The following is a 14,861-nucleotide window of genomic DNA, read 5'->3' on the forward strand; positions in this document are numbered from 1 at the left end:
ATTTATGAAAGCTACCAGAGCACTTAGAGAATGTATTTGTAGAACAGATGGGGGAGAATCAGTGAATATGGAGTGTTTGGATTTTCAAATCCCACACAAGAGATTCATGTGCATAATTTAATCATATTGGGGTAACACTTTGTCATGGATTGCGAATTCATTGGTAAATTGGAAATAGGAATTTTGTTTTGAGTGGAAGTCAGTGATTAGTGGCGTACTGCAGAGATCACTAATTGGGCACCTGCTATTTACAGTATATGTCAGTGGTTCATATGAATGAATCAAATGTAATATCAAATTTGACAATAGATTGTGGTGATGAGAAAGATGTAAAGTGACTTCAAAGCAATTTAGATAAGTGTGTGATAAGTACAGGTCAAATGCAGTATAATCTAAATGAGTGTGATGTTGCCCACTTCTTTAGGAAAATCAGAAAGGCAGAATACGTTTTAACTGCTGATAGATTGGGGTATCTTGATATACAAATGAACCAAGGTGTCCTTATATACCAGTCCCTAAAAGCAAGCATGCAGTTTCAGCCAGCAAGTGCAGGGGAAGTGCAGGGAGAGTTCATCAGATTGATTCCTTGTTGGCATATGAGGATTATGAGTCTCTAGGAGAGGTCAGGCTTGTATTCACTAATGTCCAGAAGAATAAGAGGGATTAAAAATTCTGATAGGACTTGACAAAATGGAGGCAAGGATAACATTCCCCTTTTCTGGGCAGAGGATATAATCTAGAATAAAGGGTTTCAGGTCATTTAGGACTGGTATGAAGACACATTTCTTCCCTCAAAGTTTGGTAACCATGTAGCAATCTCTATGACATAAGGCTATGCAATAGAAAACACTGGATATATTTTAAAAACAAAGATTAATTTCTAGACACTAAAGGTGTCAAGGAGTACAGGGAGAGACCTGGAGTAAGGAATTGAGATTGAGGATTAACTGTGATTATATTGAATGGTACAGCAGACTCAATGGACTGAATGGCCCACACTTGCTTCTGTTTTCTATGTTTCTAAATGTGTTTCATTATTAAAGTTATTTACTTCAGAAGTACTTTACTCATTGTGATGCATTTATTCTTTAAATTCCAATTAATTGCAGGCATTCGTGGTTCAGTTTTTTGTTCTTTACTTGTTATGAGTAATGTCTTAACTGATCATATTTTTTAACTTAGCATCCACCTTGGAAAGAAATCACCAGCAATTTGAACCTGATATACCATTGCCTCTCTTCTTGGGTTTAGCATCCTTGAGTTTCAAGTGCAGATCTCAATCTTGTAACAAGTTGTTTCCTATCCCCTAGACCAGTTTTTTTAAAAAAATAAATAAATAGTACTCCAAATCCATTTCTAAGAACATGCCAAATAATTTATTTAAAATTCTGTACATCAATGATTCATTTTTATTGGCATAGGTCCTTCTGATTTGTATGTGCATTAAATCATTACAGAAGTTATCCATTCATTCCAGTTAATGGAAAGAAAGACCTTAGAACACCCCAAAATATTCTGCAACCTATTAAGTCTATTTTGGAAGGGTAGTCACTGTTTCAATGTAAGGAAACCTGACTGCATTTTATACACAGTGAGGTCTTGAAAATAGCAATGTCAACATGACTAGACAATCTGCTGTTAGATGTTGAATGAGGGATAAATACTAATGACATTTGCTTTTGTTTGAAATAGTATCAAGTGATCTTCCCTATATAAAAATTGCTTTCATAAAGCATGCCTCCAACAGTACAACCCATCCTTTGACAATGAGGGTTCACTAAAGTCAGACTAGATTTTATGTTCACAACCCGCAAACTTGTAACTGAAGCAAAAGAGATACCAATTAAGCCCTGGTTGACACAGTGTTAAATTTCATTTTAATTCAAAGTTCCATTTTCAAGTACTGATTTAATTACCTTCAGATGGTTGGCAGGCCAAAATCAAACAGAAACCCAGAGCTTTCAACACTATTTACTGCACTGTATATGAATCAGCAGCCCAGGCTGATCTCTCATCCACTTGTAATGTTTATTGACAATCCATTGTGTGTTTATTGGATTTGTATTTGTTTCCTGGAGTGAAAAAAAGGTATTCCAAATGATAAAAGGGCAGAGATGCCAAAGGAAAACAAGATACTGAGAAAGAGAGAGTGATACAAAGGCAGAACAACAGTCAAGGAGAGACAGATAGAGAGAAAAAAGGAAACAAGCACCTTGACAGAGAGCGAAAGACAAAAGGCCAGACAAAGAGAAAAAGACATTAACTGAGATAGAGAGAGAGAGAGAGAGAAGAGAGAGAGCAATGGACAAGGAAATACAAATATGGAGCAAGGGACAGGAATATACAAATGTTGAGCAAGGGAGGCACCAAAAAAACATAAAGTAAGCAAGAGGCAGAGTAAGAGAGCAAGGCAGAGATGTGCCAAGAGAAAGCAAAACATTGACTGATAGAATACAAGAAACAGACTGAGAAAAAGACTGAGATTTTGAGAGAGAGAGACTGTGTATGAAGTAAGGAGATACAGATAGACAGCAAGAGACAAAGACAGATAGAGAGCCAGGAGAGAGATATTGAATCATTATGTTCATCACATGGTGATGTATAATATGTGGAAATCAACTGCAGGCAGGAACACTAAATGAATACATTGTGGAAATGCATGCAAGATATTGAGAGTTTCATTGTAAAGGCTGAGGTCAAAACCATTCTTATCCTTTCAAAAAATTGAGTAAATTATTACCTTGGTGATGTGTTTTATTGTGTTGTTCCCAATCATTTCAGTGACTGTGAGAGCTAAGGAGAGAGGTCGAGAGCTAAGGAGAGAGCTAAGGCAAGTGTGAGAGCATACAGAATGGGAGCAAAGTAGAGAGACCCTCAGAGAAAGAAACAGACGTAAATCAAGAGTAAGATTCAGAGACACTGAGAATAAGAGACACTGAGCTACCAAGAAAGCAATAGATGGACGTATGCGAGAAAATGAGAAAGACTGAGAATAAGATACAGATATTCTGGGAGTGAGCCAGAGAGAAACAAATGCCAAGAGTAAGATATAAAAAGTCAGAGATAGAGTGATGCTGAAAGCAAGATAAATGCTGAAGGCAAGAGTCAAATAGAGAACAAACGAAAGAGATATCCATAAAGTAAAAGGTAGAGACACTGAGAAGCAGAGAAGGAGCAAGAGACGGAGAAAATAAGCAAAAGCAGCAGAAATAATAACTGAACAGCTAGGAGTTATAAACATAGGCAGGACCAATAAATTGAAATAACCTGAAATAAATTGCAAAATAAAATGAGGGAGAAAGACAAAATAAAGATGAAGAGATGGAATGTGGAGAACAACCCAAGACGGACGGAAGGATGAATAAACAGTTTGAGGCATGGAGAGAGGGGCGCTGACAGAGGGGAAATTGAAAGGGATGGAGTCAGAGCGATCGATACGGCAAGAGGAAACAGATTGGCATACAGACAGGTGAATATAGACGGAACAGCGACTAAGGATTGAGATGGAAAGAATAACATTATGAATAAGTGGGGAAGTCGCCGGAATACAGAGCAAACCATTTAAATCATTGATACATTTGATCAGGCGTGGGCAGCTGCTGCGTTCCCATTGGCCACAGGGGTGGAACGAATCTAAAGAAGAGGTGAGGTTTTAAACCAAGGAGCATATCTCAGGGAAGGGAGAGAGAGAGCCGCTATAATAGCAGCACCGAGAGACAGTGCATAGTACACACACCGGCACAACGTGCAACATGGACTCGACAATCTTTCAGATTATCATCGACGAGTTTGATCCCAACTGCAGCCTGATAGACTTCTTCCAGGACCATTTCTATGAACCTGACCCTATCCCGATTGTGGACCTCACTGGTAGGACAGTATAAAACATTGTAGACCTGTGCATTTTTAGTATATGTTTAATTGTTTGTTTTTCTTCCTTCCCGCTACCGTTTCTTATTTTAATTCTATATTTTCATAACTTTTTTCCCCAAGGTATTTACTGTAATTCGACAACCGATCAGATAGGAACTTGCTGGCCGAGGACACGAGCAGGACAGCTTGTAGCGAGACCTTGCCCCGAGTATTTCAATGGGGTTAAATACAACACCACAAGTAAGAACAGTTGTCTTTTTTTAAAATTTGTGAAGAAATGTCACTTTATACTCTAAAAAGCGTAAATTGATTTCGATTGTGCTGCTATCGTGTTCCATCTTGTTGGGTCTACAGTTAGGCACAATTATGATTTGTTTTCTCTAAAACGTCTTTTAAAATCTCTGTTTAATGAAACATTTTGTTTCCTCTCTGTTCGAACCTAATTGTAGCTAATGGCGTCTTTCACGCTAACGTTTCTGAGCCAGGGTAAATTCAATTTGTGGCAGCTGTATTTGGTGTGTGTGTGTGTTTTAAATGTGTTAAAAGTGAGGAGTTTGCTTTGGAAACGAATAAACGGGAAGTCAAATCGGTGACTATGATACCATGAGAATCCTTTCATTCCTTCCTGCTCTCATATAGCCCCTTGTAGGTTAATGAGATGTCACTAGATCCTCTTTCATTGGTTCGCTCAAAGGGACACGGTCACCCTTCAAGTTTGGTCGCCAAACCCCTGCCCGTGATATTTTTGCAGTATGGAAATGTGACGGTGTGTATTGGATTTAGAAAAGTCCAACAGCGATTTAAAATGGGCTGTTCCAACTGATGAAATGTTTTCGCAAAGTAGAGAAAGTGTTGGCGGGATGGGGGCAGAAACCAAAGGAAACAGGTTAGAGATGACAGGCAATAAAGAAAGGAACTCTTTATATCCTTGCAGCAAGTTCTTGGATAAATTACTTGAAAGGATAAAACTTCTACAATGAAATAGTAGGGCATATACAAGAATTCCGGGGTGAAAGAACATGGTGCAGCTCTTTCAAAGACCTGGCATAGACATTATGGCCAAGTAGCCTCTGTTTGTGCCAACAATTTTCCCTTCACAGCATCATGAAAATGTTAGCATGTCATTTGTATGTGCTTTTTGTATGCTGCTCACACTGAAGGACATTATGGTCCTCCTCCCTTTACCTGATTCTCAGTATGATTATGTGAAGATAATGGGACCTGAAATTCCCTGTTTGAAAGGGTGGTAGCCGAGATAAGTCTTATCACATTTAAAAAGGACTTGGAATATGTATTCGAAAAGCCCATAAAGTTCAGGGCTATGGACCAAGTACAGGAAGTTGAGATTAGGCTGGCTAGCTCTTCATCGACTAGCATGGGCAGAATGGGTCAAATGATCTTCTTTTGTGACTCACAGGTTCTATGATTCTAATAAATGAGGGTGCAAATTGTCACCTACTGTTGGAAAGTAAATGGTTAACTGCTCTTCAGTGTTGGATGTGTGTATATTATAATATAATGATTGGTAGCATTTTCACACCATGGTCAGTCTATCTGTAAGATGTGAAAGTTCAACATTGCAGTCAACATGATCCTAGAAATTAATGGATGATTGTTTGATACTATTATATAATGCTGCTTTACTTGCTACTTCAATGTCGGATTTGGCTTCATGAGCTAATACCTGCATTAAAATAGTTGACAGAGGAAATTCATATGAGGGTGAGACTACCAAATTGAAAGAGATTACAGGGAACGAAGCTGACGGGCAGTGATTGAGAGATTATAGAGAGAAACTGCAGTAATTGGGAGTATTTTTCTGTTCTAATGTCAATGCAAGTGTTTACTCAGCTGCGAAGCCCATTGTAAAGCATTGATGCTGTCACAGTATAACATAGCTGTTGAACTGCATTGTATTTTAATTTTGTTATTCAAAGAAACAACCAAGAAACAAGTATTACGAATAAGACATCATTTAGTTTGACTTTTGAGTGGAAACATGGAAGTTAAGTGTTCACTGATAAAATAACATACTGCTTCCCCAAAGATGAATAAAAATGATTAGGCTTTCTACATGTCATGATCAGGAAAATCTGGGGAAGATTGGGTTCTTCCATCTCCGAAAAAGAAAAGAATTCCTGAGAAGTCAAATGTGGTAGTAACTGATATAAAAAACTTGGGATATAAATAGTCTTCATCAATAGTGAATTAATAATCCATTTCATGTCATGCTCTGTTATACATTTTGTTGACTTGAATGGTAAAGAAAATCAGATGGAGTTTAAAACCGTCGCCAATTCACTTTGAGCCCAATTCATGCTACTGATGTAGATTAATTTCACACTCTTTCCTCTGATGGAATCTAGAATTGTACTTCAAATTAAACTGTGACTGTACAATTAGGGACACAGCATCAAGAGTAATGAAAGATACATTTAGGATGTTGTGATGAAAGTATTATTTTTCTTCCTGCAAGTTAAACTAAAATGGCCAAATGACACATATTAAATATTTAACTTCAATATCACCTGGGTCAGGATGCTCGCAAAGTGCCAAATTTCCAACGCTGATTCCAGACTGAACTTTTATTGTCAGAAATATCCCAAAGTATTTGACAAGTAGAGAATGCTGAGTCAGAAAAAACACTGGAAGTAGTTCCACTCCTTGAATTCACAGATGAAGAATTCTTCCTTGATGAGAAAATGTAAGGGTTGCTCATTCATTGGAAAAGGGCTGCTTGAAGCAGAACCTTTAGTGAAATTACAGATTTGAAAATTAATACTATTACTATCAACTTACAAATGTGTAAATTCAGGTTCAATTTTTTATGGCTTCATTTGTGTTTTTCTTTTGCATAATTTTAATTTCTGATCCTTTTTTCTCTTGAGCACAGTTCCAAATGTATTCACTGTCCTCATGTCTTTCTCCAGACATTCGCCAGGTTCTTCAAATAGGCTTAACATTTCAATTCAGCTCTTGTTCAATTTCCACACAGAAACAGCACTACATATATCATTCAGCTCCTTGAGCATCATCTGTCATTTAGTGAGTTTGCTATTTATCCGTATCCCCAGTCCCATCTGTCCCGCTTTGATTTCTATCACTTGATATCTTTGCCTAACAAATATCTGTCAATTTCAACAATATTGGAAGATCATTCGAGACGCCCATTTTTTAGAGCAGGAGCAACTTGATAGCTTTCCGGCTGACTTCCCCCTCTATTTCCCCAAACTAGTGAAGTTGAGGTCAATTGCATGAGACAGCTTCTCACATAAACTGAGATCAGATGACAAGGTACAATCTGAAACTGAGAGCTTTCTGATCTGGGCAGCCCAATGTCAATAAAGCTTTAAGGAATATAGTAAACATTGGTTTAAAAGGGCACACTCACCAAATTGAGTGCTTCTGAACTAGATGTATGGGAAAAACAGACAAATTCACAAAGAAAGATAAATAATGATCATTTAATTTATTAAGATCATTGCAATAAGACAACAATACAACTATATACATCGTTCACCCTGTCCGTACCACATAATCACTAGGAAGGCTAGACACAGAAGAGGAAACAATAATCTCTGCTTAGTCCAGGAATAGCTCTAGGAAGTTTATATGATTCACCAGAGTAATCAAACCAGGCTCAAGGATTTATCAGATGTCCAAATCTCCTCAGAATCACAAATAACCCACAGCCTACCCTCTATAATTGGAAATGTCTCATCACACATCAAGTGTCTACAGGAACGACTTTCTGAGTTCACATTTTGGCAGTATATTCTAGAAAATGACAGACAATTCTTGATGAAAAGAATTACTTCCTGGCATCTGAACCCACTCTTTCCAGTTCATTTTCTTTTGTGTGAGGCACCCTCAAATAATTTTAAATAATCTATTTGAAATTTATCCAATCCTTTCTTTTTTTTTCTTTCACAGAGGCCAATATCCCATCACGACGTCACCCTTTATTTACATGAGGAGAGTCGTTGACACTGATCCAGCTCCCTCAGAGCCAGCTGTCAGAGTAAACAGAACCCCTGACACTCCCGTTCTTTTTTTTTGATGTCTGACACTTGTGTCTTTTTTACCCCACACACTTATTTCCCTCCGCACCCATGTTGTGTGTGTGCAGGTGTGAGACACAATGAAAGACACAAGGTGTACAAATCTTTATTCAATTTCCACCACCAGGAAGAAAAGAAACACCCAAATGGCCTGTGACAAGCAGTGCCCTTCACATTAAAGGGCAATGCTGTATGATCAAATAGTGAAGGGGAGGGCAGGGATTAAATCAAAACACTCCTGTTTATATCTATCAGCTAGGACTCTTTAATTGGACCAAGTTACCATCCCCAATCAGGGAACTTATATTCCATGAGGTCCGCTTACCTTATTTTGTTACAATCACTATTGCTCCTGTTCAAAGTGTTCTAGTCAGCATGCAAACTTATTGCTGCTTGCTAATTTAAATAATAGTGGAATGCATTCCTGATGAAGGGCTTTTGCCCAAAAACGTCGATTTCGCTGCTCGTTGGATGCTGCCTGAATTGCTGTGCTCTTCCAGCACCACTGATCCAGAATCTGGTTTCCAGCATCTGCAGTTATTGTTTTTACCAATAGTGGAATGCAGCCCAGTACTGACCTCAGCAAGAGGTCCAGGTTAAAGCTAGGCTAGCATCACACAAATCTAGTCTGTATCTCCTTAAAGACAAAGTGTATACTAGCTGCAGTAAACACTTTCTTGCATAAGCTGCCTCGAATGACGCTAGCTCAGCATAGCAAGGAGTAAGGTCCTGAATTTTCAGATACTTTACAGGCCTTGGTTTTAGAAGTGGACAGGATGAGAAATGGCCTGTGTCCACAGCGAGCCAAGAAACTCTAACAAGTGGTTAGAGGGAAATGGGAACTTAAAGACATAGAGTTAGATTTAATAGTGTGGCCATGTGAAGATCGCTACTGTGCTGTTAGAAGTTCAGAGTAGTCAAGAGATACTGATCCATTTTTAAACACATACATGCACCACCCTCGATATGAAAATGTTGCCCCTTAGGTCCCTTTACTTTTTTTCCTCTCTCACCCTAAATCTATGCCCTCTAGTTCTGAACTCCCTCACCCCAGGGAAATGACCTTGTCTATTTACCCTGTCTATTCCCCTCATGATTTTATAAACCTCTATAAGGTCACCCCTCAGCCTCTGAAACTCCAGGGAAAACAACCCCAGGACCAAAGGGTCTGTTACTGTGCTGTACATCTCTATGAATCTATGATTCTATGACTCTATTAGCCCTGCCCTATAGCTCAAACCCTCCAACTCTGGCAACATCCTTGCAAATCTTTCCTGAACTCTTTCAAGTTTCACAACATCCTTCTGATAGGAGGGAGACCAGAACTGCATACAATATTCCAAAAGTGGCCGAATCGATATCCTGTACAGGTACAACATGACCTCTCCATTCCTATGCTCAATGCTCTGAACAGTAAAGGAAAGCATACCAAATACCTTTTTCACTATTCTATCTACCTGTGACTTGACTTTCAAGAAATTATGAACCTGAATTCCAAGGTCTTTTTGTTCAGCAACACTCCCCAAGACCTTACCATTAAGTGTACAAGTCCTGCCTTGATTTGTCTTTTCAAAATGCAGCACCTCACATTTATTTAAATTAAACTCTATCTGCCACTCCTTGGTCCATTGGCCCATCTGATCAAGATCCCATTGTACATTGAGGTAACCTTCTTCGCTGTCCTTTACACCTCCAATGTTAATGTCACCTGCAAACTTACTAACTATACTCCCTATGTTCACATCCAAATCATCTAAACTTAATGCAAACTTTAAAGGATTATGTACCTGTACCCCCAGGTCTCACTGTTCTTCAATACTACCCAAGGCCCTACCATTAATTGTATCAGCCCTACCCTTGTTTTGCATTGATCCAGATTGAACTCCATTGGCCATTTTACAGCCCATTGACCCATTTGATCAAGATCCATTTGTAAACCTAGAAAACCTTCTTCACTGTCTGCAATGTTTCATCCGCAAATTTACTAACCATGCCTTCTATACTCTCATCCAAATCATTTATATAAATGTCAAACAAAAGAGGACCCAGAACTGACCCCTGTGGAACACTAATTGTCATAGGCCTCCAATTGAAACTGTTACTGTCTGCCTCCTGCCAATAAGCTAATTATGTATCCAATTGGCGAGGTCACCGTGAATCCCATGTGACCTAACTTTACTAATTAGTCTATCATGCAGAACCTTGTCAAATGTTTTACCAACCTTCTTGGTAATCTCCTCAAAACACTCAGTCAAGTTTGTGAGACGTTATTTTCATCACACAAAACCCTGCTGACTGTCCCTAAGCAATTTTTGCCTCTTTGTCCATGATGTCCTTAAATCTTATCTTTATAATCATTTCCAACAACTTACCCACAACTCAAGTCAGACTCACAGGTCTATAGTTTCCTGGTTTTTCCTTACTACCTTTCTTAAACAAAGCTGCAATATTAGCCACTCTCCAGTTCATCAGGCACTTCACCCATAGTTATAGATGATGCAAATATTTCTGCAAAAGGTCTCATAATTTCCTTGCTTACTTCCCACAGCATTCTGGGATACATTAGATCAGGTCCCATTATGTAAGCCCCAGGCAATGTTTGGAAAATTAATATCCCCCATTGTTACAACCTTGTTATACTGACATATATCTGAGATCTCCCTACATATTTGTTTCTCAATTTCCCTCTTATTAGTGGGGGGCCTATAGTATGATCCCATCAATGTGATCTTTCCTTTCTTATTTGTAATTTCTATCCACATACTTTAATTGGATAATTTTTCAGAAATATATATATTCCCCAGTTACATCAGTAATGTCTTCCTCAATCACAAATGCCACCCCCCCCGCTTCCTTTCTTGCCTCCTTCAATCTGGTGAAGCTGGTAAACATGACTACTTGAATGCTAAAAAGCATAAGCAACAAGTGATAGACAGCATTAAGCAATTCTACAACCAATGGATCAGCTCCAAGATTCGCAGTTGTGCCACATCCATCATGAATACTGGTGGACAGTCAAGCAACTCATTGGAGGAGGAAGCCCCACAAATATGCCCACCCTCAATCTGGGGAAAGCCCAGTACATCATTGTTAAGAATAATGTTGAAGCATTGGCCATAATTTTCAACCAAAGTGCTGATCCATCTTGGTCTCCTTCTGAGGTCCCCAGTGTCCGAGATACCAGTCTTCAGCCAATTCCATTCACTCCATATGATACTAAAAAACAGCTGAAGGCACTGGATACTGCAAAAGCCATGGTCTTTGACAATATTCTGGCAATGATAGTAAAGACTTGTGCTCCAGAACTTGCTGCTCTCTTAGCCTAGCTGTTCCAGGACATCTACGACAATAGCATTTACCTGATAATGTGGAGTATTACCTGAGTACATCCAGTGCATAGAGATCAGGAGAAATACAAACTGGCTGATTACTGCCTCATCAGTTTACTTTCAATCATCAGTAAATTATTGGAAGGAGACATCAACAGTGCTATCAAGTGGCACTTGCTCAGCAAAGACCTGCTCAGTAATGCCCAGTTTGGGTTCTGCCAGGGTCACTCAGCTCCCAACTTCATTACAGACTTGATCAAATTTGGACAAAAGAGCTGAATTCCAGAGGTGAGGTGAGAGTGACCACCCTTCACATCAAGGCCACATTAGACTGAGTGTGGCATGAAGGAACCCTATTGAAACCGGAATCAATTGTAGTCCGGAGGAAAACACCACTGGTTAGTGTCATATGTAGTACAAAGAAATATCCTTGTAGTTTTGGAGGTCAGTCATCTCAACTCCTGGGCATCTCCTCAGGAGCTCTTCAGGATAGTATTCTTGACCCAACCATCTTTAGCTGCTTCATACATGACCATCCTTTCATCATAAAGTCAGTGGGGATGTTTGCTGATGATGCACAATGTTAAGTACCAGTCCATGTCCAAATGCAATATCCAAGTTTTGGAATGACAAGTGCCAAGTAATATTCGCGCCATGCACATGCAGGCAATGACTAGCTTCAATAATAGAGCATCTAACCAACACCAGTTGACATTTAATGGCATGACTGTAATTGAATCCCCAACTATCAACATTTTCAGGGTCGCCATTGATCAGAAAATAAACTGGACTAGCTGTTTAAGTACCTTGGATGCAACATCAAGTCAGATACTAGGAATCCTCATTCTAGGAACTCAGACTCCCCAAAGTCTGTCCACCATCTATAAGGATGAAACAGCAGTGTGATGGAATACTCCCCACTTGCCTGGCTGACTGCAGATCTAAGAACACTATAGAAGCTTGACATCATCCAAAACAAAACAGCCCGCTTGATTGGTACCACATCCATAAACATCCACTCCCTCACCGCTGACACTGAGTAGCAGCAGTGTGTACCATCTACTAGATGCACTGCAGAAATTCTCAACTCTCTTTAAACAACACCTTTGAAACTCCTGGCTACTATATCCAGACAGACAGGGGCAGCAGATTAATATGAATGTCACCACCTGCAAGCTCCCTTCCAAGCAACCTTTCATCCAGGTTTGGCAAATACATTGCCTTTCCTTAAGTATCTTTGGATCAAAATCCCAGAACTCCCTTTCTAATGACATTATGGATCAGACTATAGCAAATAAGTTACAGTAGTTAAAAATGTAAGCTCACCACTACTTTCTCCAGGGCTGCTGAAGGTCATTGTTTCTACCCTCCCACTCCCCAATGCCAATAATCTCATATCATACTTCAGATTCATAGGTTAACTTACTGTTATGCAGTAATCAATCTCACACATGATGCAGATTGTGTAAGCATGCATCTCCTGCATTTACCCCACTCCAAAACCCCTCTACTACAACCTTATCCTTCTGCCTTTTTTAACATCCGAAGAACATTCTCTTGGTTAGGCACAGATGTGGGAATGTGAAGGTCTAGTAAAGCTGGACACTGTGAGCTGCCAATTTACTTTTAATGAAAGCCAACAAGTTATACAAAACTTTATATATGTGACTATCTGAAATCATTCAGTCTTTTCCTCAGCAATGTTCTTTACAGATATTCAAACCTATGTAAAGTATGTCTCCTGTTTTCACTTTAAGATTTATTACTCAACTGAGTTAATAATATGGCTCACTCCATTTCTCCCAGAGACATATGAATACAGAGTTATACAGTAATTTAAGCCTCCTGATGTAATACTGAAACAGCTGAAGACTTAGATTCAGCTCTGAAAGCTTGGAGACCTCTTTCTAAATCTGTTTGCCTGGAGGCTTTTTTCCACCTCTTATATTCTGGAAACTTGTACAAACTAAACAAAAAACTCTGCCATTCTGCTGGTACAATTTTACTTCTAAAGATCTTAACCTGCTCTGGCTCTTCGACATTTGTTTTTGTGGATCATGAAACTCCACTTTATAAATATTCGGCAATTAGTTCCCAGCCTTGTTAACCTCATCATTTGGCTTAATACATTCTTGGAAAGACTGTCTTTCGTACACTGTTAGAAATGACTTTCTGAAAAGCATATTTCCTTCATTTATTTTTATTTTGAAATCTAAATTTCAAATGATAATAATTATCATAAACCTTTCTCATAGCATGAATAGTATATTTTCTTATGTACTACCTGTGCTGCTTCTCCTGCTCATGTTAAAGCTCAAAGGGCACGGCAATTATGGCACACTGACTGGGAATCAGCAGTCTGCCTTAAACTCTCACATATACAACCAAGACCTTGCTTTAAGTGCAGCACGACTTTGTCCAGACTTCACCAACTTTAAACAACTCAGCAAAGTACAAAGCAGTTCCATAAACTATAAAACAGGCAGCAGAGAGTACCTAGCAACCAACCTGCAACTTGTTGACCATTCTTTAAATGGCAATGGTGAGATGTCCTTCTGCTGCACATCTATTCTGCACACTTCCAGGATAGTCTAGTGATATTGGCTAATGACTGCACCGCCTCCCCCCCCTCACTCCCCATGTCAAGATGGTATTCATTGCATCCTGCAATGGCATGATGTAACCAAGTTTTACTGGTATTTTTCTGTAATCATAGTCCAACACACTCAACTTCATACATTTATATTGAGGACAACAAAAAGAAAATCAGGAAATTACATTGCGAAGTACTGTGGTGGATTGCCCTTTACGTCTGTGGACTACTGCAATTTTTCTTTGCTGGCTAATGTGCGGAGAGCTATCAGGCTGCTGTGATAATTGAAACAGACATAGTTCAGCTGGATAGCAAATGGGAAAATGGAAACCGTTCACCATTACAATGAAAATGTGGGATAATCTATCATTTTCATTTTTCTTAGGCAAAGGCCATTCTAGCTGCAATATCAAGGTCATTGCCCCAATCCTGAACAAAAGAAGTTTAAAAAATGAGAAGTTTAAGTTGCATTTGAATAATTTGGGGGTAATTGAAATTGAAATGGATCAATTTTTATTTCGAAGAACATCTGAACATACAGTTTAAGTGCTGAAGTAGGCCACTTGGCTTGTGGAGCCAGTTCCACGATCAATAACATCACACTGATTTATTTGTGTTTTGAATTCCATGTCCCCATCTAACCTCAATTACCTTTGATTTCTTTGCCTTGCAAGAATGTACCCACCTCCTAATTAAAAATATTCAAAGACCCTGCCTCCAGTGCTTTCTGAGGCAGAGTTCCAAAACTACACAACCCTCTGAGAGAAAATAAAAATTCCCTCATATCAGTCTGAACAAGGTGACCCTGAAATTGTTGAATGGTTTCCCCTAGTTCTGGATTCACCAGAAGAGAACATATCATTTCCACATCCACCTAATTAAGTGCATTCAGGATCTTATACACTTCAACTAAGGCCCCCTTCACTCTTCTTTACTCATAAGTCAACCAGCTCATTTCAGGTATCAATCTAGTAATTTTCCTTTTTCCGGTTAAGATAATGGTGG

The 14,861-nt window shown here is 39.0% G+C and overlaps 1 protein-coding gene across 5 annotated transcripts in view; it reads left to right on the forward strand.

Annotated features, from left to right (window-relative positions):
• LOC122548922 (corticotropin-releasing factor receptor 2-like) overlaps positions 1-14,861 on the forward strand; it is a 203,284-nt gene that overhangs the window by 46,373 nt on the left and 142,050 nt on the right. For 4 of the 5 annotated variants that reach the window (XM_043687905.1, XM_043687902.1, XM_043687903.1 and 1 more), the window contains one exon: positions 3,994-4,113. In XM_043687905.1, the coding sequence (XP_043543840.1) occupies positions 3,994-4,113 (120 nt within the window). Of the gene's footprint in view, positions 1-2,855; positions 3,871-3,993; positions 4,114-14,861 lie in introns of those variants that run through there. The other variant, XM_043687904.1, reaches the window with a different exon arrangement.

Source organism: Chiloscyllium plagiosum, chromosome 4, assembly GCF_004010195.1.
Source record: "Chiloscyllium plagiosum isolate BGI_BamShark_2017 chromosome 4, ASM401019v2, whole genome shotgun sequence".
NCBI lineage: Eukaryota > Metazoa > Chordata > Chondrichthyes > Orectolobiformes > Hemiscylliidae > Chiloscyllium > Chiloscyllium plagiosum.